Genomic DNA, 27916 nt, shown 5'->3' with positions numbered 1-27916 from the left:
CTGAGCCCCGGGAGGCTGATGGGAGTTATCCGGGCTTCTCCCCACACTCCGGGGCCCGTCGTGTGGGCGCTGCGCGTGCACCTCCTCTTCCTCAGTAAACTGCGGCGGAGACTCCCCCCGGGAAGCACGAGGGGGACGTGTGCGGAGAGCAGGGTAGGCAGGACCTAAGGGAACCCGGGCTCGCGGGTGTGGGCACGGCAGAGACCACGAGAGGCGAGTGGGCCTCCAGGTCTGGAGGGGTGCCCGGGGCGGGCCCTTAGCAGCAGCGGCTCCAGGCTCATTGGCCCCCGGGGGAAAAGCCACAGAGGCTGCCTCTTGAGACCCAGAGCACCAGGGGGCCCTGTCCCCTCTCTAGGTCCAGGCCAGGTGGCCACCAAGCCATGGGTTCTAGGGCCTCCATCTAGCAGAGCTGGGAGCTGCAGGGCCCAGTTCTACCCCTTCCTTGATCTGGCACAAGTGCAAGACTGGGAATGCCTCGTCCTCCATGGGAGAAGGCAGGGCCCTCAGCTCCCTCCCTCCCTCCCCACGGGAGTCTCCACAAACGCAAGCGTCAGCCAGGACGCCACTCCTGTGCTGTAACTAACCAATCACACCTTCATTTTTCTAAAGCTTTATTTATTTTATAAAATGCATAAAATAAATTATACTGGTAACATTTTAAAAATTAACATCTTTGTATTCGGCAATCCTGGGTCAGGAGGCAGAAGGAGGGTGGCGGGGACGGGGATGGCTCACTGGGCAGCTAACCCGTGTAGGCCACTTCCTCCTCGTCACTGCCATCGGGGACCGCGTCTGTCCCAAAGTAGCGGTCGCCAAAGTTCCCTGGAGAAAGCGGGCCAGTGTGTGGTGGGGCCTCCCAGGGCCACCCACCTTGCCCTCATGCACGGCTGAAGGGCCTGGGCAGCCTCACCAATGCCTGGGATGATGCGGAAAAGGTCATTGACCCGCTTGTCCACCGCCGTGGTGATGATTCTCACTCGTGGAAACGCATAGGCCACTGAGTGCACGCCCATCTCTGCCATGAGCAGTGACAGCAGAAAGATCTTGTCCTCAGGCACGTCGTGGTCCTACAAAGTGTATGGGCAGGTAAATCCCACCTCTGCCTGAACCTGCCCCGCCTACCCAGGGCCCACTCACCAGGAGCACGCGCACCGCCATCATGGCCGCGGCGCCCGTGGACACGGTGCAGTCCATGAGGATCACGTGGTCATCGCTGATGTCCTTGGGCAGCCTCAGGTAGTGCAGCTGCGGGCGGCACGGGTCAGGCTGCAGGTGCGGCTCCCTCTGCCCCCAGCCCCGGGCTCATCGCCCCAGCTGCCCCCACGCACCTCGGGCTCCCCGGTAAGCTGGTTGGTCTGGATGAGGATGGTGCCGATGCGCACGTCTTTGCACACAGCGCGCAGGGCGGGCTCCATGGTTTCACCGGCACGCAGGATGGACACACCTGTGATCTGCGGGGAGGGGAGACTAAGCACCCACATCGCGCCCCAGCAGCCCATCCCGCGCCCAAGTGCGCCCAGGCAGGTACCTGCTTCCCCGCATAGCACTTGCCCGCGTAGTCCTGCCCCTGCGGGGTCCGCACAACGCAGTCCTGTGGGGTGAAAGGTGAGGACTCGGTGAGCGCAGGGAGTCCGGGACGCACCCTCCACCTCGCGGGCTACAAACCTGAAAGGGTAGGAAGGAGAGCGCGTGCTCGATGAGCAGCCGCATCAGTCTCTTGGAGTAGAAGATGAACTCGTCGCGACTGGTCTCCTTGTCCCTGCGGGGCGGAAAGTTGAGCGGGAGCGCGCGCGGAGCGGGAGCGCGCGTGGGGGCCTCCGTCCCCAGGTGGGTCCTACCTGATGATGGTGTGCATGCCTCGCACCTGCGGCGTGCTCTTCAGAACGCTCAGCGTCTGGGGCAGCGGGTGGCACTGGTGTGCCGAGGCCAGCGCAGCCCTGGGGACAAACCGATGGGGAACACTCAAGAAGGGGGTCTTCTCCCAGAGCTCTCCCTCCCCACAGGACGGCCGTGCACATCACTGTGGGGGGAACACATGGGCCAGGCACAGCGGGAGGTGGAGCGGGCCTGACTTCTGCCTGGGGCTGAGCTGCCAGGCAAAGGCGAAAGATGGTGGCGAACAGCGGGGCAAGCTCACCATCAGGCAGAAAGCTGGGGGGTAGGGTGTGAGGGCCCCTCCCAGCGCGGGACCCCTCCTGGGCTAAGAGGAAGCAGAAGTGGGCCAGGCACAGGGCAGGCTCACAGGTCTCAGACCCCACAATAGGTGGGTTGTCCCCAGCCTCTCCCTGGGGGAACAACTAAAGCTCTGTGGGGTCAGGCCCCGCCCTGGCTCCTCCCCGAAGTGGTGCGTGGCCCCTCAAGAGATGGGGGTGAGGGGCAAAGCTGGCTCAGTGCCGCTTGGCTGCCCTGCCCCGCTGCCCAAGCCTGGGGAGGGCAGAGGCAGGAGCAGGTGTAGGAGCAGGCAGGAAAAGGGCGGGACGGAGGCAAGAAAGAGGTGGGACAGGGAGGGGGCAGAGCGGAAAAGGGGCGGGGCAAGGGCAGGGAATGGGGCAGGGGAACAGGAAGGCGGGTGGGGGGAGCTGGGGTGGGCGTGGGCAGGTGAGAAATGGGAAAGGTGGAGATTAAAGGGAGAAGGTATAGCAGGGGAACAGAAGAGGCATAACCAGACAGGGGCTCGAATAAAGTCGGCGAAGATCATCAACAAAGTCGCGTAATGAACAAAGGGGAAAATCCGGAACCAAAGTCGAGTCTTTCAAAGGAAGCTCGACGAGAGGTATGTTTCAAGACAAAGGAAAACGAACCAAAAGTCGAGTCTCAAAGGCAATATTAAACAAAGGAAAACCGAACAAAGAATCGAGGTCGCTCGGGCTCGGCACATATCGACAACAAAGGAAAGAACAGAACAAAGGAAACAAAGGATGAAGGCCAGGAAAACCAGGAACACCTGGGTAAACATAAAGGAAGAACAAAAGCGCAAGGTTCGAAATCAAAGGCTGCTTAGTTGGGGAGCAGGGCGTTCCCCGCAGGCCTGAGGAGGAGTGTGGGCGGCCAGGTCCCCAGCCCTGCCTAGCCCTCCCTCCTGCCCCCCACCAAGGCTTTCTGGGGCTGATGGAAGTGAGTGGAGCCACAGGCCAACACTTTCTCAGCTGACCAGACGATGGAAAATGTGTCTGGCTGTGTTCAGGTGTTTTTTCAAGTTTGAAACCCTGGAAATTTTTTTTTTTCTCAGAACAAAAGCTTCAGGAGGAACCTGATGGGACAAGACCTGCGGGTTCCCTGGCCATGGAGAGGGCCAAGCAGAGACTCATGCAGGCACAGGAGGTGGACGGCTGGTGGACGGGCCCTGGAGGCATTTCCAGCATTTGGCAAACTCTTTGGAGTGCTCTGAACACAAGGGCTCTCCCACCAGGTGGTTCAGTCAGGAGCCTCCCAACCCACAGAAGGCGGGGAGAAGGGCAGGTCCCTCGTGGCTGTCCCCCCACACGCCTGCCCTTGGGGAGGGGCAGTGGGATACGGCCCCGGCCCAGCCCAAGCTTCTTGCTGCAGTTGCCCAGTTCCTGCTGGCAGAGCTGTGTGGGCTGCGAGGACAGAGCTGGGGCAAGCAGGACCTAGGTGGGTGGGAGGACAGGGGCGAGGCCCTCCCACCTGCAACCAGGGAAAGCTGACTGGTCCGTGAGGCTGGGCATAGGAGGCACAGCAGGCTCCCTGGCTGCTGGGACATGTCTGTAGTCACTGCCCCAGGGGCCTGGCAGTGCTGCCTCAGGAGGACAGCTGTGCTCTCTGGGGTCAAATCCCATAGACAGACTCAGGGGTCAGGGGAGCCTCCAGCAAAGTCTGGCCAGGACAGGGTCAGGACCCCATGACCCTGGGCAAGCTACGTCACGTCTCTGTGCCTCAGTGTCCTCATCTGCCAGCAAGGGGAGGCAGAAGCAGGGCTGGGACCACTCCACACCTCCCCTTCTGTGACTGGGAAGAGCCGGCTGCCTGCCTGGCTGGATCACAGCCCAGACCGAGAGCTCCTTGGGAGTGTTGGAAATGCCTCCATCTGTGCAGACAGCTGTGCAAGTCTTACCTGACGCTGAGTTCACGCTGTGGCAGCAACACAGGAAGACACAAGGGAACGGTGGCGCGTCAGTGACCAGGGCAGGCGGCCAGGCCACCCCCACCCAGGAATGGACATGCTGCAGACCCGCAGGGACACAGCCAGTCATGGGGGTGGCAGCTTCTAATGCTTCTAACCTGGGGACCACCTGGGCCAGACCTGCAGTTCTGGGTTGGGGCAAGAGCCAGGACCCTGGGCGCTGTTCTGCAGGCCTCAGGCCTTCAACATCCTGTTACGGAGTGTGTTCAGAGCCAGCCCAGGCTCCAGGGCCCAGCCATAGAATGCCTCAGGGAGCACGGGACCTCTGATAGGGGTGTCGCTCCTGGGGTGACCCCCTGAGAAAGAGAGGAGCCTGGCCTGGCGTGGCACTCAGCAGTGAAACCCCCCAGTCCTGGGCCAGCAGGTCATGCCTGTCATTCCCAAAAGCTCAGGCTGGGTGTGCTGAGCAGGCTGCACCCTCGGCTGGGTCCTGAGCACCTGTACCCCCACCCCAGCTTCCTCAGGGAACCCAGGCCCTGCACGGCACAACGGGATGGGGTCTGGGCTGGACGATCCGACTGACCAAGCAGGCTCAGGACACTCAGGGCTGGCATCTGGCAAGGGACAGTGAGCACAGGGGGATGAGGGGAGCAGGCCACTGGGGGTGGTGGCAGTGGAGAAGTGGGTAGTGGGGCTGGGCTAGGCCGTGGGGACACAGGACCCTGCTGGGCTGAGGGCCACTCACCTCCTCCAGCTGGCTGTGCACGTGCTGCACGATCAGGTCGATGGCCACCGTGTTGCCGCTCCCTGGGGCGGGATGGGGGAGGGTGACTGGGGGCGGGGCCATTAGCCTGCCTGACATCCACCCAACAGGCAGCCCAGCAGGCTCACCTCTGGGCACCACGATGTCTGCCAGGCGCATGGTGGGCTGGATGTACTGGTCGAAGGAGGGCTTGACAAACTTGTTGTACTGCTTGATGACACCCTCGATGTCCCGGCCGCGCTCACTGATGTCCCGGCGCAGCCGCCGTACCAGGCGGATGTCAGAGTCTGTGTCCACAAAGATCTTCATGTCCAGGAGCTGGTGGAGACAGTGGGCCAGTGAGCGGCTGGATGCCAGCAGCCGGCATGGAGACACTGGGACCAGCCCCTGCAGTGAAGCCGCCTGGTCTGTGGGCCTGGCCAGAGCCACTTCCCCAGGGCACCATGGCAGGTGGGAGGAGTGTGGAGGTGGGGGTGTCTGGGGTGGGGTGCTGCCCATCAGGGGCTTAGGTGAAGAGGCGTGGCATGGTGGCTGGCGAAGGACTCAGGCAGGAATGGGGCTGGGCATACGTGATCTCCTTTACTTTGCTTGAGGAAACTCGCACCAACACACTGGGGAACGGGGGGCATGGCGAGTTTAGGGTCTATCCACATGCTCAGCACACCACAGTTGACCCCTGAAGAGGCCTTGTGGAGGCTGGGGGTGGCTATGTGCTGGACAGTGGGGTCCTCTGGGCCTGTGCCAGGGGCAGGACCTGGGCCCTGGGATCAGGCCAACCTGAGTCACACTCAGCTCTGTCCTGAAGGCTCCTGTGACCTACAGCACAGTCTCTCAAACACACCAGCCCCAGGTCCTCACCTGTCCGTCAGGACCACAGCAAGGGACGAGAACGCCAAGAACATGCCAGGTATGAGCACAGGCCTCAGGCGGTGGAGAAGGAACCACTGCCCCAGCTCTGCCTTGCAGGGCCAGCAGATGGACCCAGCCGTAGCCTGCCTGGGGTTGGGGTTGGGGTAGGGAGTGGCTGGCCTAGGCCTATAGGGTGTGGACGCCTTGGGGATGGGGCAGGAGGACACACACGTCATGGACAGGGTGGCCAGGGCTGAGACACCAGTGGGGTGGGTATTCCCGGTGAGTGCTAACCTCCAGCAGTGTCTTGTCAGCAAAGGCCATGATGCCCTCAAAGATGATGACGTTTGCACCATACAGTGTTTTCTGTGAAGAGACCCAGGAGTTGTGGAGCCCGGCTCATGTGCCTGCGGCCCCCCGAGGCCCCTCTGCAGGGCCCTGGCCTACCCCCCAAGGCCCCCTCTGGCCCCCTCTGCAGGCCCCCGGCCTACCCAGTCCCTCTTCCGGCTGTGCGTGGTGAAGTCATAGACGGGCACCTTGACACTCTTCCCCTGCTTCAGTTTCTTGAGGGTGGAAATGATGAGGTCGAAGTCAAAGGCGTCCGGGTGGTCGAAGTTGAAGTTGTTGTGTGCGGCCTGTTCCTGCTGCTGCTCAGTCAGCACCTGGTGGGGGACGCTGTGGAGCAGTTGCAGGCACAGCAGGGCCCTCACCCAATGCCAGTGGGCAGGGGCTCTAGGCCTCCCAGGAGTAGCCACGCTGGGGCTCAGATACCAGAGACTTGCATGTGCAGGGGTTCCAGGGTCAGGGAGAGGACAAGGGGGTCCTTGGGGGAGCTGGGCGGGGGCCCACCTTGTAGAAGGAGTCCATGGACAGCAAGACCACCCAGGGCACGTCCAGGGCTTCAATGATCATTCTGGCAACAGTGGTCTTCCCAGAGGCACTGCCACCTCCCAGGCCTGCCGGGGGGAGCGGAGACCCTCTATGAGGAACAGAAGGGCTGCCCACGCAGATCAGTCCCAGAGGTACCCACCCCACTGCCACTGCCTGCAGTTGCCCGGCTTCCTTCTCCTGCTCCAGTGGAAAGCACTGGAGGGGAGCCGGAGGCAGGCGTCTGGCAGCAGGCCCCACGCTCCCGCGGCTCTCACCGATGGCGAAGGCCTCCTTGGACTGCGTGCCGTGCTCGTTGTACCAGGGCGGCCGCCCTGCGGTGTAGATGGTGCGCTTGCTGGTGCGCAGCAGGGGAGGCTCTGACTTGCACTGGCTGGTGGTCCGCTTCCGGGGAGAGTGCCCGGTGCCCACGGGTGGCAGGAGCCTGTCCAGGGACTCTGCATTGCTGCTGCAGACAGGGGCGTGCTCGGATTTGGCCCAGGGCTGCCCACCTCCCAGGTACCCGCTGGCATGGCTGGCCCACAGGGCATCTCCCCACCCCCTCAACAGGTATGGCTGAGGTGGGCAGGCTCATTGGGGGTACATAAGAACTCTGCCTGGGCTGGGCGTGGTGGCTCACGCCTGTAATCCCAGCACTTTGGGAGGCCGAGGCAGGTGGATCATTTGAGGTCAGGAGTTTGAGACCAGCCTGGCCAACATGGTGAAACCCCGTCTCTTCTAAAAATTTAAAAAAAAAAAAAAAAAAAAAATTACTTGGGTGCGGTGGCAGGCACCTGTAATCCCAGCTACTAGGGAGGCTGAAGCAGGAGAATTGCCTGAACCCGGGAGGCAGAGGTTGCAAAGAGCTGAGATCATGCCACTGCACTGCACTCCAGTCTGGATGACAGAGCAAGACTCCACTTCAAAAAAAAAAAAAAAAGAAGCCTGCTTGCAGCTGGGCCACAGGACACACAGACCCAAGTGCTTAGCCTGGCACAGGGCAGACCATCACTGTCCACACAGCAAGGACAGAGGGACAGCAAACAAGGACAAGGGAAGGAGAAGAGACACTAGCTTGGGGCCATGCTCATCCTGCTGTGTGGACAGGCACTGGCTGGGCCAGGCCCTGTCCCCAAGGGGACTCAAGGTGGGCATGTGAAAGGCAGGCAAGACCCCAAAGTGGACCATATTCCCTTCCAACCCAGCACACTCTCTGGGCAGCCAAATCGCTGCCACGCTGAAGGCTGGGTGCCCAAGGAGATGTGAGGGCAGCACGTTGGTGGAGGTGAGGCCAGACCAGGTTGTGCGCACACAGCCAGGGTGAGGTCCCCAGACATGACCAGGCTGAAGGGCTCAGGGAGAGAGGCCAGAGGGCTCAGCCAGGGCCTGATCCTCCTGCAGTGACAGCAGCCCTGCACAGGGTGGTGCCACGGCCTGGCCTCTCTGGCTGTCGGAGTGCCAGATGGGGGACCCTGGGCTGGGAGCCTTATGGGAACCCCATTCATTCTTGCTGTGGCCCCTCCTGGGTTCCCAAGATAGAAACCTCCGGTATCTGGCGAACACTAGAGAGGACATGCTGCAGGCTGCCTGGGAGGTGAGCATGAGCCTGCCCAGGGGAACGGGGAGCCCCTAAAGGCTGCAAGGGGGAAATCAACAGGAGGAAGACACAGACCTATGCTGGGTGGCATCTACATGCACTGCACATGCCAGACCAACACTCAGGCGCCTGCCAACTTGTCAGTTGACATCTTCGGACGGGCAGGGGCCGTGACTGGCCATGGAGCCCTGGGAGAGGCAGCCTCTGGGGAGGCTCAGTGTGGCCCAGTGCCCTGCCGGGGTGGGGGACAACGTGGCACCTGCTCAATCTGTTCTGAGAGGCTCGGATGCAGAGCCTGGTGTGAAGATGCCAGGAGACAAGACACAGGTCCGGCAGAAGAGAGCACGCTGGCCATGGTGGCCTCAGCATCATGTTTCAGGCCTGCCTGGGAAGCTCTCAGGGGTCAGCACCTTGGCCCTGCAGGTCATGGCCCACCCACATGGGGAGCAACTCAGAACCACAGTCACTGCCTGCGCAGGGCAGAGCCCCGGGGGCAAGAGGGAGAGTCCTGCAAACAGCAGAGCCACCTCTTTGTAGCTTCCTGCAGCGGCACAGTCTGTCCCTGCGCTCTGGAGTTCGCGGGAGATGGAACACTCCACAAACGCAAGTTACGCCTGAAAATGACACAGAAACACAGGTGCAGAGAGGGAAAGGCCTTCAGCCTATCAATCGAAACACTCGGCGTCAACAGTCTCGATAAACAATCTCGAAAGAAAAAGAAGAAAAAAGAATAAAGGCGCGGGAAATCAGTCGATCTTTTTTTTGATCAAAATCATAAAGTCGATCTTGCGATCGATCGATCTTTTTTTTTTCAGTCAAAGATCACAAAAGGAAAAAGATCATAAAGGAAAAAAAGTCTTTTTTTCAAAAAGATCAGTCAGAAAAATCAAAGGGAATCAAGAATAAAGAATAAAAAGAATCAAGAATCATAAAGATCAAGATAGGTGTGTGTGAGGGGGGGGGTGTGGGGGAGGGAGGGTGTGTGGTGTGAGGGAGGGAGGGTGTGTGTGTGTGTGAGGGAGGGAGGTGTGTGTGTGAGGGAGGAGGGTGTGTGTGAGGAGGAGGTGTGGTGTGTGTGAGGGAGGGAGGTGTGGTGTGAGAAGGAGGGAGACAGTGGTGTTGCAGCTGGCAGTCACTGGGTGGGCAGGAATGTTTTTTGGCAGGCCACGCCGTGGTCTGTGGGAGCCGTCCCGCTGCGCCAGGGCCTGGCGCAGGCAGGTGCTGGAGGCTGGTGGATGGCTGAGGACGCGGCCAGGACAAGGCCCTTCCTGCCTCTGGGGTGACCTGAGCGTCTCGTGGGAACACTCATGTTCCCGGCGGCACACTCCTCCCCGTGCACCCGTGACACCCACAGCCGGGGGACGGTGTCCGTGGACACACACAGGGGGCAGTGGGAGGAGAGAGCCTAGCCCAACAGGTGACAGGCCACCTCAGCAGCTCTCACGGGCACGTGTGGCAACATTGACAGCAGCGAGAAGACTCGCTGTCTGCCTGACGTGGAAAGTGCGCTGCGCCCCTCCTCGGAGACAGCCAGCCTGCCTGTTTCTGTGCCGCCGTCAGGGAGTGAGCGCTGGGAATAATCGGCCTCACCTCCGTGGCCTCGGAGATCGCTCTGGAGCTGAGCGCTGACGTCAGCAGCAGGGCTGAGCACAAACAACACAGCCAGGCGCCAAGAGAACCAGGCGAGGGGGCCCGGGGACAGCGCCACTGCACGGTGCCCTGAAAGGGGAGCAGGTACCACGGCACCGCCCCGAGACTGTGTGTGGGGGCCGTGGCTGGAATGGGACCTGCACCCCACCTGCCTGAAGGGCTGTCAGTCAAGGAGGAAGATGGGACCCAGCAAACAGAAGCCACGACCGCCAGGGCCCTGGACGGACACTGCCAACGCACCAGCAGTAAACACAAGGGCCTGCAAGGCTCACCCCCGGGGCCACCCCCCCAGCAGGTGGTGACGGATGCCCACAGCTGGGGACAGTGCGGCAGACCAGCTTAGGCCCGGCATATAGAAACGCTCTGATGGCCATGGACGCCGTGGTGGGCAGAGAAGAAACCCAGGCGGCCCCTCCCCTCTACGCCTAACCCCAGCATCCGCGGGAATCACCCACGGTCTTCAACCTCAGAGAGGAAGCTCTGACACAATCTGACTTGCAGAGGCTCCCCAGCAAAGCTCCCAGCACTGCGCGTGCGGCTGCCTGCACTTCCTCCGCATACCCTGCACGCCGAGGGTGAGCCCACTAATGCACAGAGCTGGGACGAACTTGAGGGGCAGACACCAGACGGCGGAGGCTGGGCTGGCACCGTGTCAGCTCCCCACTGGAAGTCTCCTGGTGCTCAGGCCTCTCCAGCAGGAGCCTCCCAACCCCCCATTTGTGGCTCCTCCTCATCCTGCTGAAGTAACCGCAGATCCCTCCCGAGGCACGCGCTGGCCCTTCTGCTGGGAGCCGTGCCATGCAGTGGAACAGTCAGAAGCAGGCCAGGATGATGAGCCAGGAACCCGCCTCACCGCAGGCCTGTGACGGTGTCAGGCTGAGTCTGCACCAAGCCCAGCCCCACTACCTTCTCCAAAGCTGGTCTGTCTCTGAGAGTCAAGGACAAAGCCTCCCCCCACTTTTCATAAGCAGCACCCCTTGACAGAGGAAAGTTGGCCGGGTGTGGTGGCTCGTGCCTGGAACAGCCCTTTGGAGACTGCAGGAGGGGGGCTGCTTGAGGCCAGCAGTTCACGACCAGCCTGGGCAACATGGTGAGACCCCCGTCTCCACAAAGAAAACTTCAGAATATTAAAAATAAACAAAAAGAGAGGAGAAAGTTACACAACAAACCTCATTTCCCGTGAACAGATGGACAAGAGTGCTTCTGGCCACAACAACAAAGGTTAATTCCAGCCCAGAGGGTTCCGAGCCGTAACCAACACAAGAAGAGACGTGCCCAGACCAACGGCCCCGAGCAGAACTGCGCCTTCGACCCTGGGCTCTGCCCGGTGCCCGAGAGCACCTGCCAGCCTGTTTGATTCCTGATACCCACAGACGTGCACCAAACACAGGCCTGAGTGGCCAGGACCACAGCACAAGTGGGCGCCCCTCGCAGCAGCGACCTCCAGCCGAGACTCACCCGCCTTCTGCTCCAAGGGCCCGGCACCCTGAGATCCTGATGCCAGGGTAAGATGGGGGGCTGCTCATGGTCGAGGACACGGGTGGGTGCTCCTGAACAGCGAGTGGCCCCAGGGGTGGATGCGTGGGGGCTCAGGCGCAGGCAGCCGTCGGGGGCATCACCACCTCAGATCCACAGTAGTCCCCTAAGGCAGCTCAGGAGCTCCGGCCACCTGAACTGCCCGTCCATGGGCAGGACTACTCCTATGGGCAGCACAGTGGGTGCAGAGCCGGGGGCTGGGGGTGAGACCCTTGGCTGGTAGAAGCTGCCTGCCAAGTGTCAGCAGAGACTCAGCTAGGAGGCCCTTGGAGCCCCTACCGTACTGAGGGCACAGCACTCACTGCCGTCCTCAGAGGCCAAGGCCACAGGCATAAGAGGATCACCCAGCTGGGGGCTTGTGTGTGCCTGATATTAATAGCGCTGGCTTTGCCTGGTGTGGCCCTGACAATCCTCAGGCCAGCCCTTGGTGTGAACTGCCCCCTCCTGTGCGTGCGCTGGCACATTCGGCCAGCCTAGGGCCGCAGGCTTGCGGAGGACCACCCTGCGCCATGTGCCTGCACCCCTCCTGGATCCCCTGGAAAAAGCTACAGTCCCCTGGCCTGCCTGGGCTACAGAGTGAACCCCCCACAGCAGGACAGGGAAATCTGAGGCGCCTCTTGGCCAGATGTCCCGAACGTCAGTGCTGAGCTGGGCACCCCATCCCTAGCCCCAAAGTGCTTCCGACAGGCATAAACAAATCTGAAACTCCACCCCCTGGCACCATCTGAAAATAACTGCCCTGCCCTGCCCCCACTCACGGGGGATCCTGCAGGGACCTGCAACCACCCAGGGCTCACCACCCAGGGCTCAGCAGAGCACAGCGGACACAGTCACCTCTCCGAGAGCCCACAGAAACGGGGGTTCCGCCCCACCCTCAGCAGTTTGTCAAGGATGTGCACAGAGAGGTCCTGGCAGCCCTAAGCTCTCCCGGGGCGGACAGGCCACCATGGGAGTCAGTCAGCTTCCTCCTACCATGAGTTTCTCTTGGAGCTTCCAGTACTGAGGCAGGGGCTGCCAGGAGCTCGGGGAAAAGGGAAGACTCCACATGGAGGTCACACTCCTGAAAAGTGGGGCCACTCCTGGGAGCTGCCTCAGAGGCAGGACTGGCCCATCTGTCTGTGTCCGTCACACTCCTGAAAAGTGGGCCACTCCTGGGAGCTGCCTCAGAGGCAGGACTGGCCCATCTGTCTGTGTCCACAGGTGCTTCCTCTCCTCATTCTGCTCCCCGGAGGCAGCTACACCCCTCATCTGGGAAGTGGGCAGGAGACAGCCCAGGGTCGGGGAGGCAGAGGCTGTCCTGAGCAGGGGCGCGGAGCCTGGGCTCCTGGGAGCCGTGTCACTGGCTGGGCTGTCTGAACAGCAGAGTGGACTCAGGCTGATCTACCTGGCATGGGCATGCTCTGGTTGCCCCAGCTGGCCAAGAGACCCGTGGAAGCCAACACTATGCTGGCCAGGCCGGGGACGCACGAGCCCAGGTATGCAGCTGTGAATGGAACCACCAGGCCCCACCCTGGAATCACGCTGCCTCGCTGCAGACCACGTGGTCCCCAACATGCCCCTCCAGGAGGCTGCTCTCGGCCACAGCAGCCCACGGCAGGAAGGAGCCGCTCCCAGCGGGGAGGGGTGCCCTGCCCTGGTCCCATTCACTGGTGTTCCTCCCAGGTTCTGACTTGCTGAGCTGGGCGGTCGAGCTTCCATTCCCCACGCCACCCACAGGTGCTGACACCGAGTTGGGGTAAGCACTGCCCAGGGTACCTTCTGCCTAAGGTTTCCTCCTTGCAGGTGAGGCTGAGGCCAGTGGTGCTGGAGGCTGCCTTAGCCACTTCTGGGCACCTCTTGCCCCTCCCTCACCTTCAGCCATCCTACTCTGGGCCACAGCACAGTCGAGTGTGGCTCAGACCCCTCCCGCAGACCATGAGCACCTCCAGTTTCCTCCCCAAGGACAACAGCAGGTGCATTACAGGTGGGCCAGCTCACAAAGACCAAGGCAGACGCCTCATTGGTGATAAGGGCACCGTAAGTGTCGTCATCGTAAAGAAACAAGCACAGGCGGCCGGGCGCAGGGCTCACGCCTGGAATCCCAGCACCAGCTACATGAGATAAGGCAGGCCAGCCTCATCAGTGAGTAAAGAGACCCCATAGTGTCGTCATCGTGAAACAAGCAGTGACCGGTAGCGGGGCTCACGCCTGGAATCCCAGCACTTTGGGAGGCCAAGGCGGGTGGATGAGGTGGGAGTTCAAGACCAGCCAGACCAACATGGAGAAACCCGGTCTCTACTAAAAATACAAAATTAGCTGGGCGGGCACTCACCTGTAATCCCAGCTACTCAGGAGGCTGAGGCAGAATCCACTTGAACCCGGGGAGGCAGAGGTTGCTGTGAGCCAAAGATTAGCCACTTGCACACTCCAGCCTGGACAGCGAAACAAAACTCCTCTCAAAAAAAAAAAAAAAAAAAGAAATGTCGCTTGCCGAGCAGCCGAGGCCGCAGGTAGTTCCAGCCTGTAATCCCAGCACTTTGAGAGGCTGAGGTGGGCAGATCACCTGAGGTCAGGAGTTCAAGACCAGCCTGGCCAACATGGTGAAACCCCATCTCTACTAAAAATACAAAAAATGGGCCAGGTGCAGTGGCTCACACCTGTAGTCCCAGCACTTTGGGAGGCCGAGGCTGGCCGATCATGAGGTCAGGAGATCGAGACCATCCTGGCTAACATGGTGAAACCCCGTCTCTACTAAAAATACAAAAAGTTAGCCGGTCGTGGTGGCGGGCGCCTGTAGTCCCAGCTACTCAGGAAGCTGAGGCAGGAGAGTTGCTTGAACCCGGGAGGTGGAGGTTGCAGTGAGCTGAGATGGCAACACTGCACTCCAGCCTGGGACTCCGTCTCCAAAAAAGAAAGGAAAGAAAGAAAGAAAGAAGCCCAGGCATGTGTGGAGACTGGAGGCAGGGCTGCCCCTCACCAACTATCCACAATGTGAAGGAAACTAGAAGCAAACATCCAGCAGCAGGGAGCGCGGGGCATGGAAACCAACACCGAGGAAACAGCCGCAGGAGAGAGCACAGAGGGAGAAAGAAAGGCTCAGGTACTCCCTTGCTGTGGTTCAGGCCTGTTCTACCACCCCTGGGGTCACCATTGCCCACGGACCTTCCTGTTGGGTGCCTGAAGCACGGCGCCTCCTGACAGGTCAGGTTTTTTTTTGTTTGTTTTTTGTTTTTTGAGACGGAGTCTCGCTCTGTCACCCAGGCTGGAGTGCAGTGACCGGATCTCAGCTCACTGCAAGCTCCACCTCCCGGGTTCACGCCATTCTCCTGCCTCAGCCTCCCGAGTAGCTGCGACTATAGGCACCCGCCACCTCGCCCGGCTAGTTTTTTGTATTGTTTTTAGTAGAGACGGGGTTTCACCGTGTTAGCCAGGATGGTCTCGATCTCCTGACCTCGTGATCCGCCCGTCTCGGCCTCCCAAAGTGCTGGGATTACAGGCTTGAGCCACCGCGCCCGGCCGACAGGTCAGGTTTAAGGGAAGTTTGCGGGATAACTAAAAAGAGGCTGGAGGGAGGAGGGAGCAGGGAGGAGCTAGCCCACAGGAGCCAACGCTGGCCTGACCCCCTGTGCCGGACTGACTCTAGGAGAGTCATTAGGGCAGCTTTCTCAGGCGGGAGGGGCACTGGGGGGTTGGGGACTTGCACTGGCCCACGCCACCACTCTGGAAACCTTCCCTCAGCAGGACCTGCTCTGCACAGGTCATGGGCAGCCTCCCTCTGCTCCCCACTTCCACAGCTCCAGACTCCATCTCAACCGCAGCCAGGAGTCACTGCTAACACCACAAAGGACCTGTTCCTGCACCAGCATGGGCCAGCTCTGGGGCAGGTGCCCGGGACAGAGTCACGAGTGACAAGCAGACAGTAAACAACGGGCGAGACGGACAGACTGACTGCTGGGATGACGTGGCAGGAGGAACTGGAATGGTGCTGGAGGAGACCCAGCCCTGGGGACAGACCTCCACCTGTGCACAGACCTCCAAGCTGGAGCCTGCTATGGAACACCAAGGGCAGCACCAGAGGTTGAAGAGGGGCAGACGCAGGAACGCTGGGGGACACACTCGGGGAACAGTGAGAAAAGCCCTAGGCTGGGGCAGAGGAAGTCCGCAATGGTACAAGCATCAAGACACAAAGTGCAAGAAATTTGCCTAAGACAAGAGGCAGTTCCAGGGCAGACCGGGGCCCCTGGAGAAGGGTGCCGCAATCTATCCTCACTGCCTGCAGCTTCCCTCCTGTCCCTTGGTAACCACAGCAAACAAAGATAACAGCAGTCTCTGCCTCCTCAGACACCGCAAGGGCCACTGTGCCCAGCCCACTGTCTGTGCACAGGGCAGGCCCAGATGGCTGCTGCCACCAACCTGTGTTATCTGGGAGTGCCTTTATCAAGAGCCCTCAGTGCTTGTCTAGCGTTGGCCTGCCCCACCTTGGGTTAAATCAAAGCCTCTTTGGTGGCCGGGCACGGTGGTTCACGCCTGTAATCCCACGGAGGCCGAGGCAGGCAGATCACTTGAAGTCAGGAGTTCGAGACCAGCCTGGACAACATGACAAAATACCTGTCTACTAAAAATACAAAAAAATTAGCCGGGCGTGGTGGCGCACACCTGTAATTCCAGCTACTTGGGAGGCTGAGGCAGGAGAATTGCTTGAACCGGGAGCGGGGGTTGCAGGAAGCCGAGATCCAGCCCCTGCACTCCAGCCTGGGTGACAGAGTGAGACTCCGTCTCAAAACAAAACAAACAAACAAAACACAGCCTCTCTGGAATCAACAGACGACAGACTCAGGTCCTACCAGACTCCAGCCATGCAAAGCTCCCAGTCACTGCCCACTGGGAGGGTGTGGACTGAAAGGACACAGGACCACGGGAAAGCTCTTTCCGCCCAGCAGCTCCTGGAGAAGAGCGACCCTGTGCCGGGACACCCTTCCCCCGGCGGCCCCCCGCGCAGCCCATCTCTGAGGAAGTCCTGGCTCACAGCGTTTCTGACCAGAGTCACAGCCTGAACCCAGGCAAGAGGCGCCTGAGTAGGAACAATCCCTTCCATGGGGACCCCTCGGCTCCCCAAGGGACACTTCAGACGTGAAGGGAGGGGCAGCGCCCAGAGCGCCCTCCTGCAGCCCCGGGCACTGCGTGGCCACCGCCCCCTGACGGCCACGGCCGCAAAGGCGCCGCGCAGGGCTCGGGTGGGGTGGCTCCTCCCGCTGCACCCCCGCAACTTCCCCACCTCATGCTCTTGCAAAGCCCCAGCAGAGCCTCCAAGGTGCCCCGCGCGTGAGGAGCAATCAGAAGGCACCGTGCGCCGCCGCACCCCCAAATCCCGACTCCTGGCCTCGCGGGTTGGGCCGGCCACACCCCGAGCCGACAACACTGAGCAACTCGCACAGTCGAGCAGGCACACGGCCCGCTGGGTGCTCAAGGCCGAGGGCCCCACCCACTGGCGGCAGAGACCAAGGTCAACGCTGGGGGCGCGCACCCGGGCTCCTCCCCCGGGCCCCGAGAAGCCTGCTGTCTTGGGTCAGGTCCGTCCTCCCGGCCGCTTCAAGCCCGCAGGGTTCCGCCCGGCACGTGGGAGAACGGGGCGCCGCCGCCTGGCCTCCGGGAGTGGGGGAGTTGGGCTCGCGGCGAGCACTGAGCACCCTCCCACCTCGGCCAGGGCTGCGGCCCGTTTCCTGCTCGCCAGCGAAGTGGAGGCGGCGCCCACGCCTACCGGTCCTCGCACGCGGTCTCGCTTTTCTCAGCCTGCCGGCCTGGCGGGTCTCGGGCCGTAGGTGGCGACGTGGGCGAGGGGTCGGCGTCCGCGCGGGCCGGGGGCGCAGCCATTGCGCTCGGAGGCCTCTCCGCGGGCCGGGCTGGGCCGGGCGGCGCGCGTGGGCCGCCGGGAGCTGGTGGTTCCCTCTCCCGCCCACCGCGGACTACGAGCCCCACAAGGCCGCGCGTCGCGCACTACGAGCCCCACAAGGCCGCGCGGGGGGCACGCGGGACCCGTAGTTCTACCGCCGCCACCACGTGCCCGGAGGGCCCCGCCCCCTGCGTTTCACCACAAACTCAGTCGCACAAAAACCCTGGAAAAAAATCAATAAACATTTATTTGATACAGTCATTTTAATACATACAGTGATGGCCCGTCCGCACGCCACTCGGGACCAGGGCGCGGGGCGGGGACGAGGACCGGGGACAGATGGTCACAAGGCGGGCGGGGCCCGAACTCACCGTCGAAACATCTCGCAAATAAACACTTTGTAGATAGAATATATATGTATATATATATGGTTACAAGTGATAGCTGGAACCTCTTTCAAAATGCACTTATGTACTGAGAACTGGCATTAAAAAACCCAAACCAAGAAACCCAAAGCACAGGACGCGCGGCCGCGAGGCAGGGGAGAGCCTGGGGCCCCAGACCCCGGCCTGGGGGAGCCGCCTGGGGCCCGCCAAACAGGGCACGCGGGGGCGGCCCCTCCCGGGGTCAGGCTCACTGGCTCCTTCCCTTCAGGGCCACCAGGCAGGAGGGTCAACGGTCACACAGGAGGCACCCTCACCTGCCTTTGCACCAGCAAATAAAGTGCATCCCATTTTCGTGAGCGTCGGCCCGGTGAGTCAGCCTTTCCGGGCCCTTTCCTGTTCTCAGGGCAGGGGGCGTGCGCTGAGCCAGAGGTAGAGCTGCAGAAAGGGCCCCGACTGGGTCCCGGGCAGGGCCGGCGCCCACCACACTCTGGGGGTCTGCTATGCTGGTCCCTCTCACTGAGGGCTCCTGGAGGCCTATGTGGGCCAGCGTAGGGAGTGGGCAGACCCTGCTGAGCTCCACCCAGGGCCCTACCCCCTGGGAGGAGTGCTCTGCAGACCAGCATGTGGGAGAGGGAGGGAAGAAAGGAGGGGTCAGACCCAACAGCCACTTCTGACAGTAGCCCCCACGCCTACCTTAAAGACAAAGGGGGTTAAAGTGCTAAGCATCAAGGTATCCAGGACTCCTCTTCCCACACCAGGGATTATCTGTGGGCTTTGGGAGTGTCCCAGAAACTCACCCCCAGCAAAAACCAGACCCTCTTCTCTCCTCCCCAAGGGCCAAGTACCTGAGAGGCTGGGGCAGGCGCACGACACCCTGCAGAGGTGTTCAGGTCCACCCTCCTCCCGCCATTGGTGGCAAGGACAAAGTGCACCTAGGCCCCTGCCCAGTGCCTGCTCCCCTCCCCTCCCGAGGCTGCCCCGGCAGAAGCTGTCAGACCCCACCCTCCACCTCCAGCCCCACCGGCTGCACCAGTGAAGCTCTGGGACACAGGAAGGAGAGCCTCCCCGGGCCCTCTGACGCTGGGTCACGCCCATCTCTGCCCAAGCCTCCATCCTCTCATCAGGCCGAGGTGTGCATGGGTGGGGGAGTCCAGGTCTCCACACCCCCTCCCTAGCACATCTGGCAAGGGCTGCTGAGGGTCAGAGCCTTCTGGCCCAAGGATAAAGCCAGAGACAGGAAGTGTACTGCAACCCCAGTCCCCAAAGCGCTCCTGCAACTTGTCTCCCTACTACTGCAGGCCGAGCCCAGTGGGGACCCTTCTCCCTGGGGGATGGGTGAGGGTGGGTGCTGGGGGCAGAGGCAGTGCCCAGTCAGTACTGCCTCCCTGAGCAGCAAGGGACCCAAACCCCAGAGACCCACGCCCTGGCCCAGCCCAACCCCCAGGCCCACCGTCTGCACCAGGAAACCCTTAGCACCAAATGTCAGATTGTGAGTTTTTGTATAAAAAACAATTTAAAAAAAAGGTTGTTACTTGTCACAGCAACAAGACTGGCATCCACTACACCCAGGAGACACACGCACACGGGCAAACATCAAAATTCACATCGTCCAGGGTCAGTGGGGATGAGCCCTCAGCCCACTCCCACCCACCCTGGAAAACGGCCTCCCTCCAAAGCTGCCCCCTCGGAGCCTCGTCCTCCCTGCAACGCCGTGGTTGGAAGGCAGGACCCCAGGGAGGCAGCCACAGACTGTGGCCCCCTCTTCCAGGCACCCTGGACTCCCTGCCTGACCCCTGCCCAGCCTGTAGACCCAGCCGTCCCCCGGGGCACAAAGGGGGCAAAGACAGCTCTGGAGCTGCCATCAGCCTGCGTGACTTTGGCCGACCCCTCCCCTGGCTGGCCTTCAGTTCCCATATCAGTCCACACGACCAGAAACAATGGGGGCCGGTTAAAAAAAAGTGGGGAGGGGGCTCCCATGAGAGCTCGGCCACTGGGCCTACCCAGATTGGCAGACAGAAGGCTGCCTTTCCCCCAGTGGCCACTCAGAGCCAGGCCAGCTCTGCCCAGCTTCCTGCCCCACATGCCCGTGGGCCCCAGGAAGACCCCAGAGCCCAAACTAGTCCATCCCTACTCCATGAGGCTGCTCCAACCTAGGCCTGCAGTGCCAGAAGGCTGAACACTGGAGGGAGAGCATACTCCAGGGGTCCCACACCCCCAGGGCTGGCAGCTGTGTTGAAGGGCATCAAGCTCCTGCTGCCCTGTAGGTGCAAGAAGCAAAACCCTCCCTTACCCCAAGCTGGGAGCACAGAGCAGGGCCTGAGCACAGCAGGGATCACACTGACACAGGAGCGGCAGGGGTGGGGTAGGGGGCAGCCCTGGAGAGGTAGAAAACAGAAGCAGGGGGACCAAGTGGGTGGCCAAGGGCAGGCAGGAGCCTGTCGGGTCAGCATGGCAGTGGTCAGACGGGGGTCTGTCCTGGGAGGTAGCTGGGGGTGCTGGAGTTCCAGTGTTGGGTGGAGGTGAGGCCAGGATGGTGGCTGCCGGCTGCCAGTCGCTCAGGTGCCCTCACCAGCCCAGAACCACAGGTCACCAGGGATGCCTGAGCCTTGAGGGAGCCAGGGTGGGGACCCGGCAGGGCCTGAGGAAGCAGAGCCCGGAGGCCAAAGGCCATCTGCCTGCCCTGCACTGCAGCCCCTGTGGCACCAAGACCCCAGACACATTCCCATGGGGAGGGGCAACCCTCCCGGCTATTGCACTTCTGCTGGACACACCTTGGGGAGCCCCAACCCAGGTGTGCCCTGTGGCAGCCTTAACAGGGGAAGGGCCACCTTCAGGGAAGGGAGCGTGGCTGACTGCCCCCACTGGACAGATGAAGAGGTGGGGGTGGGGGATGGAGAACTGGAGGACAGAAGTCCCGGAGCTAGCCCTGCCTTGAACAGAGGGCGGTGTGGCAGCTGCATGGGGGCCAGGCCCCACCCACCAAGCTCACTTTTCAGGCGCCTTGCTGGCTCCCACCTTCCGGCCAGTGGAGCCCCGGGCCCCCTTGTCTTTGCATCCTAGAGGCCAGTCGTCCCGGCGTGGGGGCAGCTTGGCCACAGGCTCCTCTGGGGGCCGCTCCTTGGGCTTTCGGCCCCGCTTCTTCCCACCTGCCAGATTTTTTTTCTTTTCCTTCTTGGGCACCAATGAGTCCTGGCTCCTGTGTTTGGGAGGTGGGTCTGCTGATGTTCGGAACCAGTTCTGGGGAGAGAAAAGCGCTGATGAAGACCTAGGACTGGATGCTGAGCACCTGAGCCAGGTGTAGCCTGAGAGCTGAAGACCTGTCTGCCTCCAGGACTAGGCAAGCACCCACGGCAAGGCTGCTGGGGGCTGGACAGGCGGACACTCTCAGGGCAGCTCCAGCTCAGGGTGCAAGCCTCCCAGTTCTCCCAGGGAAGCCAGACCCGACTTTGAGGAGAAACTACCAGATTTCTCCACACTGGCTGCCCTCCCAGGCACACTCCATGGGCCACTGATCTCTCCACCCATAAGGGGTGCCCAACCCCAGCCCCGTCCCCTCCTGGGCTAGCCCCCAGCCACAGGCCCTAGTGATGGCCCTTGCACCTCTGCGTGGGTCTTGAGGATGTGGTATTTGACGCCACTCTCAGAGCTGAACTCCTTTGGACACAGCAGGCAGTGGTACTTCCCCGCCAGGTGGGCTCCCTGCAATGCACAGGCAGGCCAGTGCCTCAGCCCTTGGAGGACCCAGATCTGTCCTAAGCCCTTACTCATGGCTAAAGGGTCAAAGTCAGGGGTGGCCAAAGGAAAGCTGTGGCTATCTGTGCTGGACAGTGCTGGGGGTGACTGGGTTGCCGGGGCTGCAGGGGTGGTGGGGAGAGGAAGGGTAGGGAGAGGCATGTGCCCAGGGGAAGAGTTGCAGACCTTTGCTAAGCATCCCTTATTCTAAGCCAGTGTGCCATCTGCCTGGGTCGGGGTGCCCACTCATGCCTACATGGACACAGAACTCCGAGGACAGGACTAGGACTCATTGGCTTGTGGCTGGGGTTAGGGGTGAGGGAGGTGTCCTAGGCTGGCCATCAGCCACCAGCCAGTCTCTGGGTTCGTGGAAGAGGAGGCCACATAGAAAAAGTGGGCGGCAGGGCAGGGTCCCACACTATTTTGTGGGAGGCCCAGGTGGGGTGAGCTGGGATCTCTGAGTGCAGCACTTGGCCATGGGGCAGGCCCCAGAACTGACCTTGCTGCAGCTGGCAAGATGAGCCTTGAGTCCGGACACACTGGAGTAGATGGCTTCACAGCACTGCAGGGGAGGCAGCCGTGGGCGAGGGCCTCTGGTGGGCACCCCACACCAAGATACACCCCTGCCCTACCCCAGGGGATCTCTGAGGCCTCTTTGGGGCAAGTGAGGGGGTGTGAGTCCTGGGAATCAGGCAGGCTGGGCATGCAAGGCCTGGGGTGGGCTGGGCACCTCCTGAAAGCTCTCAGCCTCCACTCCTGCTCTGAGGGCCACACCTGGGCTCTGTCCCTGTGTGGGTCCCCACGCCCCCACCCGGCGGCCTCTGCTCACATCATTGGGACAGTTGACGTGGCCTTTCTCCTTCACTTCATTCTTCCATGCCTCTAGCAGCTGGGGGTTCAGTGTGGGGAGCCCTGGCCGAGTGTAGTTGAGCTGTGAATTCGACAGCACCAGGGTGAGCCCGAGGCCAGGAGACACCCCAGTTGCTCTAAGAACACTCGCCTTGGCAGCAGGCAACACTCGCCACAGATGGCAGGGGCAACGGGTGGCCCAGGTCACGGGGCGGCTGTCCCAAGGCTCAGGCCAAGGCATGTCCCGCCCAGAGGCCACAGCGCTGTCCTCAATACTGGGTGGGCAGCTCACCCGTGCAGTCTCGGGCACGAGGTCATCCTTCATGCGCCGCTTGGTCCAGTCGCGGGCCAGCTCGTCCTCTGCTATCTCCTGCAGGTGGAACACCGCCACCTGGGCCGACGTGCGGCGGACACGCCCGCTTGGGGTCCGCTCCACACCCAGCAGGTCCTCAGCCTCGGGGGACTTGTCTGTGGGCTCCTCAGGGGGCTGAAGGGCAGGAAGGCATGGAGGCTAGAGTGAGCCGCAGGAGCAAGAGGCAGGTCAGCGCACAGTGAGGCCACCCCAAGGCCGGTGGACCCACAGGCCTTGTAGTGTGCTGGGGACACGGCTGACGCAGGCAACCCGAGGGAACAGGGAGGTTTCACCCTCCTGCCCACCAGGACACGCGCCTCTCACAAAGAGAGGTGGGAAACACACGCGTTAGGCGGCACATGGACAAATACGGTTGGTACCCGAGGCACACGGAACACACACGGCAAACAGGAGCAAGCATGGTGCCACGGAACGGATGCCACAGGACGGAGAGCCACTCACAGGGGCCGTGTGCTCCGAGCGCACGTGGTAGTCGTGGCCGGCCTTGGATCGGTATGTCTTGCCACAGTGGGTGCAGGGGAAGGAGGGGCTGTCCACCTCGCAGGGCGGCTTCCCACAGCGCCGCTGGTGGTACTGGTAGCCCATGAGGCTGGAGAAGGCAGCCCCGCAACCCTGGGGGTCAGGCCAGAGGGTGGGTGAGTGGCCAGCAGGGCCCCCCCACCCCACACTGCCGTGGCCCCCACTGACCTCCTGGGGGCAGCGTAGCCGTCCCATCTGCTTCAGCACCTTGCGCAGCCGCTCGCGCTCCTCCTGCTCACCCCCCTCAGAGGCCTCGGCATCAGAGGGCTGGGGACAGGGTGAACGTCAGTGACCCACCACCACCACCACAGGTCCCTGCCCTGGCCCTGCCCCACCCAGGTGTTGGGCCACCGTCATCCGAGGCTAGAAACTGGGGGAGCTGTGGTGAAGGTGGGGTGTGAGGTCAGAGGTCACGCTGGACAGGCGCTGGGGACCCGACGGTACCTTGGCACTGTGCTCGGCCATGGTGTGGTAGTTGAGGCCAGCTTTGGACTTGAACTGCTTCCGGCAGTGCTGGCACTTGAGTGCATCCTGAAGCTGCAGATGGCGCACATGTGAGAAGCCTGCCTGGGGCCGGGGCATCTCCCTCCCAGCGCCTTCCGGGAGCTGCCTTACCTTCTGACACACCTCCATGTGCTTCTTGAGCCCCACGAGCGTCTTCCGGGTGACCACGTTGCAGGTGGGGCAGACGGCTTCCCCGCGCTCGTGGATGGCCCTCTGCCACTGCTCTTCAGGGCCACCTGTGGGGGAGGCAGGGGCCTCGAAGGCTTGTGGGGACCCCTGGGTGGCCTGGACACCAGGCACAGAATCCAGCCTCCACACTCAGCCCCCATCCCTGTGCTGTGGGATCTACCCGCAGTCTAGAGCTGCCCTGAGCCCCTGCCAGGCAGCCCCTACCTGGAGCTGGGTGGGCCATGGGGGCTGGTGCCTCCTTGCTGACAGTGATGGGGGCTGGCACCTTCTTCCGGGCATCCTCAGGGCCTGGCCCCTCCTGCTTCTTGGAGCGGTGAACTCGGGCCTTGTCCTCAGCTTTGACCAGGCCTGTGTGCACACATGGGGTGGAGAGAGGCAGGGGTGGGCTCAGGGGCTGCCGCTCAGTGGACAGCCCCAGCCCTGGAAGTGCACACCGGGCTGGGGTCTTACCTTTGAGCCCAAAGGTCCCTGAGATGGATGGCTGCTCCCCTGTAAACTTCTTGGGTGTTTTCTGTTTCCTTCCTGACTCGGGGAGAGAAAACGGGGGCCAAGATTCTGGTCAAATAACCGTCAGGAGCCGAGCCTGCGCCGGCCGCCACCCCGGGGCTCTCATCTTACTGTGCTTCGTGCGTTCGGGGTCCTCCTCAGGTGGGGACGCAGGGCCTGCAGCCCTCAGTGCCTCCACGCCCCCCGACGGCCTGCTGCCTGGCGACAAGGAGCCACTGCTGGCGTCTGCACTCAGCTGGAAGGCCGAGCTCTGGCCCACGGTGGAGGGGCCGTACTCCCCATTCTCTGGCCTGGCCTGCTTGGGTGGAATTGGGCAGGTGTCCAGGCCGTCCGCAGCCCTGCAGGGAGCAGGTGAGGTGAGGGCCAGGAGGGCCTAACTTTGGGCCCCATTACCCCCAGGCCATGGCCGAGGAGCACCCCGGCCTGGAACGAGCCCCATACCTTTTCTTACCACTGTTCCTCCCTGTGGCACGAGGTGCTTTGTTTTCCGACTTGGTCAGCAGCACCATTTTGCAGGGTGGTGTGTGTCTGCTGATGGCAATGGGCCTGCTGACTGTCACCGGCTTGCTGACCACAATGGGCCTGCTGACTGTCACTGGCTTGGTGACCGGCACGGGTTTCGTAACTGTCACAAGTTTTGTGACCGTAATGGGTTTGGTGACAGGTACAGGTTTGGTGACTGGCACAGACTTGGTGACTGTGATGGGTTTGGTGACTGGCACAGGCCTAGTGACCGGCATGGCCTTGGTGACTGGCATGGGCCTGCTGACTGTGACAGGTTTGGTGACTGGCACGGGCCTAGTGACTGGCATGGCCTTGGTGACTGGCATGGGTCTGCCAACAGAGACTGGCTTGCTGATGCCAATGGGTTTGCTGACACCCACGGGTTTGCCAATAGTGACAGGTTTGCTCACTCCAATGGGCTTGCTGACCCCAACGGGCCGGCTGATGGTGACCGGCCTGCTGATGGGCCCAGGCTTGGAGGCAGGCAGAGGTCGGTCCATGTGGTTCCAAATCCGGTGTTTCTCCAGCTGGGTCTTAGAGGTGAATGCAGCCTCGCAGAAGGGGCAGGGGAAGGCGAGCCGATCTGAGATGGCACCCTGGGCAGGGAGGGCGGGTGTGGGACAGGGCCCCAAGGGCCTCTGCCCAGACATACCCCAAGGCCTCCTCTTCCCTGACCCACAGTCCCTTACCCCTTGGCACCGCTGGTAATGGTACTTGAGCCCGTAGATGCTGGGGAACTCCAGCCAGCACCCCGAGTTTGGACACTTCACCCTCGAGTGTGCCTTGAACTCATCCTTCCAGTCGTTCATCAGGGAGAGCTAGGTGTGGGGAAAGGTGGTGCTGCTGACCCGCAGCCACCCGGGCCACTGCCAGCCCGAGCCCCAGACTCAGAGCCCTCCCTGGGCCTGCAGGGTGCACACACCACATGAGCCCCTCAACATCGGACTGCAGTGGGAATTCAAGCCACCCGGCAGGGGCCATGCACAAGACCTGCTCTAGGAGCCCAGAATCTCCCGGCACACCAGATATAAAGCCAGACCACATGAAGCCTGCCAGGCCAGTGCCCACATCTTGAGGCACAGAGTTGGTACCAGATGTGCAGAGGACAAATCAGGGCAGGGCAGTGGCTAGACAGGGAGACCCCAGCATGAGCCCCACCATGGCCCTGAGGGAGCTCACAGGAATGTCTCGGAGGGCCTGGTTCTCGGCTTTTGGCCGCCCCTTTTTCTTCCCTTCTGTCTTGTCACTGGCAGGACTTCCTGGGTCAAAGCAGAGAGGGGCTTGGCCAGGCACTGTCTGTCCACCACGGACCACCGGCATCCCTGCAGCACATAACACAGCAAGGCTCGGAAGCTGTGTAGCACTGTCTACCACTGGGGGCTGCACAGGCCCACAGTGAGCGCCACTGTCCCAACACCAGGGCACCGGGGGCAGGGGCTGTGGCCAGCTGAGGACAAGAACCCAGGGCCCTGGGCGATGTCCAAGGCAACCCTTCCCCTGGTAAGGTCCTTGGGAACTCAAGGGGCCTAGCTGGGTACCTGGAGACAGGATGCCCGGGGACGTGGCCCACTCCTACCCCTTGCTACCCAGAACCATGCCCAGAATTGACTTTGGCCCTGACTCCTCTTACCCATCTTCGGTGGATCATGCAGCATTGGAAGTCGGACCTCCTTTCGACTGCCATCCTTCCCGGGACCACTCTTGCTGGACCCCGGGGGCCGACGGCCTCCAACGCAGAAAGGGTCCGTCATCTCTGCAGAGCAAGTAGACAATCTGTGAGGCCTGACGGGCCCCACTCAGAACACGTGGTGAGGCTGCCCTGGAGCCTCGCCCTTGGCAGGTCCTCGCTGGTCAGGGAAGAGGGGCCTGCCCTCCTGTGGTTTTGTTCACGTGGGAAAAGCAAGTGATGGGGGGTTCTGACTTAGGGGAGGGGCTGCCAGCCAAGGTCTCCCCAGATAACCCAGGAGGCATCATCAGTTTGGAAGGATCTAGTCCTGTCCTGAGACCCTCACCAGCTTCCAGATCCCCTTCCCAACACACAGCCCCATAGCTGCGGAGATGATGCTGGAGGTGATGCTGGGAGGGGTGTGCCCCCGGGAGAGGTGCCTTGTGCAGGAGGAAGGAGGCTGGCAACATTCCTCCACGGGACAATTATGTCTCCGATGATGGCTGCTGGCTCACAAGCTGCCCGGGCCCAGCAGTGGGGGCACAGCTTCTCACTGGGGCCCTGGTACCTTCCCACGCAGACCTGATGCAATGCCAACCTACCCAGGCAGGTACCCTTGGAATCTTCTCTCCAGACACAGATGGAAAACAGCCAAGGTGGGCACTGAGGACCCCCAGCCCACTCCAGCCCTGCACCAGGCTCCTGTCTCTGTGCTGGCTGAGCTATCCCACCTGACCCTCTTCACAGACTTGTCTGGGGCCTGGCAGGCTGACCCGCCCCCAATCTCTCTCTGGAACCTCTCAGTCCCCTGCCCACAGACCCATCACCACCACCTCAGCCAAACAAGTAGTGGAAGCACTAGCAGTGAAGGTCCAGGCTGCTGGCCAGAGAGAATGCCCTGCTGCCCAACGCTGGGCCCCCCCGAGGTCCTGTGCTGCTGGGAACCCCATCCTGAGAGCTGGGGAGCAGAGGAGACTCTGGGCTCAGCCCTGTGGAAAAGCCACTGAAAGAGGTGGGACAGGAAGCAGGGTGAGGGTTGGGTGGGCAGGTGGCCCCCTCCTGATACCTTCTAATTAACTTAGATCAGAGGGGATGGGAAGGGGCTGCTGTGTCCAGGAGGGCCAGAGAGCTGAGGTCAGAGGTCAGGACAGTCACTGCCCATTGCCAAGGGGGTGGCCAGTGTCCGGGCACAAAGTTCTCTGGAAGTCCTCACTTTGCAACTTTGAAAGGAGACAGGGTCCGCATGAGTCATCCCAGCACCTGACGACCCCGGTGGCCCCAATTTTTCTGAAGCCTGGGAGGAGAATTCAGAGTAGTGGGACCTGGAGCCAGGGCCGGCCTGGGAGGTAGAGACGCGACTGGCGCCCCGGACGAGAAGGGGCTTCGGCCCTCCCGAGCCCAGCGGGCACACCGAGCCCTGGCGGGGAGAGGGGGCTCCGCCGCGCTGCGCGCAGGAGACGCCAGCAGCGGGTCCG

At 61.9% G+C, this 27916-nt stretch overlaps 2 protein-coding genes and 1 long non-coding RNA gene across 19 annotated transcripts; 1 reads left to right on the top strand and 2 right to left on the bottom strand.

The window, feature by feature from the left end:
- Positions 1–594: 594 nt before the first annotated feature.
- On the bottom strand, positions 595–17265 carry UCKL1 (uridine-cytidine kinase 1 like 1). Of its 15 annotated transcripts, XM_021921763.2 has the most exons (16): positions 17081–17237; positions 8685–8771; positions 6839–7026; positions 6543–6649; positions 6185–6355; positions 5988–6059; positions 4973–5162; positions 4827–4888; positions 4073–4089; positions 1839–1937; positions 1666–1759; positions 1529–1591; positions 1329–1451; positions 1138–1245; positions 911–1067; positions 595–822 (listed from the first exon to the last, which is right to left on the bottom strand). In XM_021921763.2, the coding sequence occupies exons 1-16, from the start codon at positions 17191–17193 to the stop codon at positions 743–745; spliced, it is 1731 nt and encodes a 576-aa protein (XP_021777455.1). In that variant the 5' UTR covers positions 17194–17237; the 3' UTR covers positions 595–742. The 15 variants fall into 15 exon arrangements, with proteins under 15 accessions (XP_021777455.1, XP_031512794.1, XP_021777452.1 ...); XM_031656934.1 differs by lacking the exon at positions 8685–8771 and having other exon boundaries at positions 6185–6368; positions 17081–17240; XM_021921760.2 differs by having other exon boundaries at positions 595–1067; positions 17081–17238.
- LOC103887862 lies at positions 14808–17473 on the top strand. Its single transcript, XR_004179147.1, has 2 exons — positions 14808–14845; positions 15117–17473. It is a non-coding gene; the product is annotated as an uncharacterized LOC103887862 (long non-coding RNA).
- ZNF512B (zinc finger protein 512B) lies at positions 17437–27916 on the bottom strand. Of its 3 annotated transcripts, none has more exons than XM_021921753.2 (17): positions 27508–27915; positions 26406–26528; positions 25955–26097; positions 25465–25593; positions 24713–25371; positions 24383–24609; positions 24215–24286; positions 23969–24112; positions 23687–23811; positions 23516–23608; positions 23240–23338; positions 22994–23164; positions 22472–22666; positions 22160–22261; positions 21830–21892; positions 21199–21297; positions 17437–20835 (listed from the first exon to the last, which is right to left on the bottom strand). In XM_021921753.2, exons 2-17 carry the CDS (start codon positions 26524–26526, stop codon positions 20584–20586), a joined length of 2694 nt encoding a protein of 897 aa, XP_021777445.1. In that variant the 5' UTR covers positions 26527–26528; positions 27508–27915; the 3' UTR covers positions 17437–20583. The 3 variants fall into 3 exon arrangements, with proteins under 3 accessions (XP_021777445.1, XP_021777448.1, XP_021777449.1); XM_021921756.2 differs by having other exon boundaries at positions 27655–27915; XM_021921757.2 differs by lacking the exon at positions 22994–23164 and having other exon boundaries at positions 19093–20835; positions 26406–27916.

Source organism: Papio anubis, chromosome 16 (assembly GCF_008728515.1).
Source record: "Papio anubis isolate 15944 chromosome 16, Panubis1.0, whole genome shotgun sequence".
Taxonomy (NCBI): domain Eukaryota; kingdom Metazoa; phylum Chordata; class Mammalia; order Primates; family Cercopithecidae; genus Papio; species Papio anubis.
The sequence above is the reverse complement of the archived record's forward strand: the minus strand, read 5'-3'. Positions and strand labels throughout refer to the sequence as shown.

Bases quoted from the DNA above. Each gene is read 5' to 3' on its own strand.
- UCKL1 (XM_021921760.2), bottom strand. From the start codon at position 17,193: ATGGCTGCGCCCCCGGCCCGCGCGGACGCCGACCCCTCGCCCACGTCG. The intron at 6,356-6,542 runs GTGGGCCCCCGC...GTCCCCCACCAG, and splicing joins CCATGGACTCCTTCTACAAG to GTGCTGACTGAGCAGCAGCA. The intron at 1,068-1,137 runs GTGAGTGGGCCC...TACACTTTGTAG, and splicing joins TGGCGGTGCGCGTGCTCCTG to GACCACGACGTGCCTGAGGA.
- ZNF512B (XM_021921753.2), bottom strand. From the start codon at position 26,526: ATGACGGACCCTTTCTGCGTTGGAGGCCGTCGGCCCCCGGGGTCCAGC. The intron at 23,165-23,239 runs GTCAGTGGGGGC...CCTGACCCCCAG, and splicing joins GGCTACGCTGCCCCCAGGAG to GGTTGCGGGGCTGCCTTCTC. The intron at 22,262-22,471 runs GTGAGCTGCCCA...TCGAATTCACAG, and splicing joins TCGTGCCCGAGACTGCACGG to CTCAACTACACTCGGCCAGG.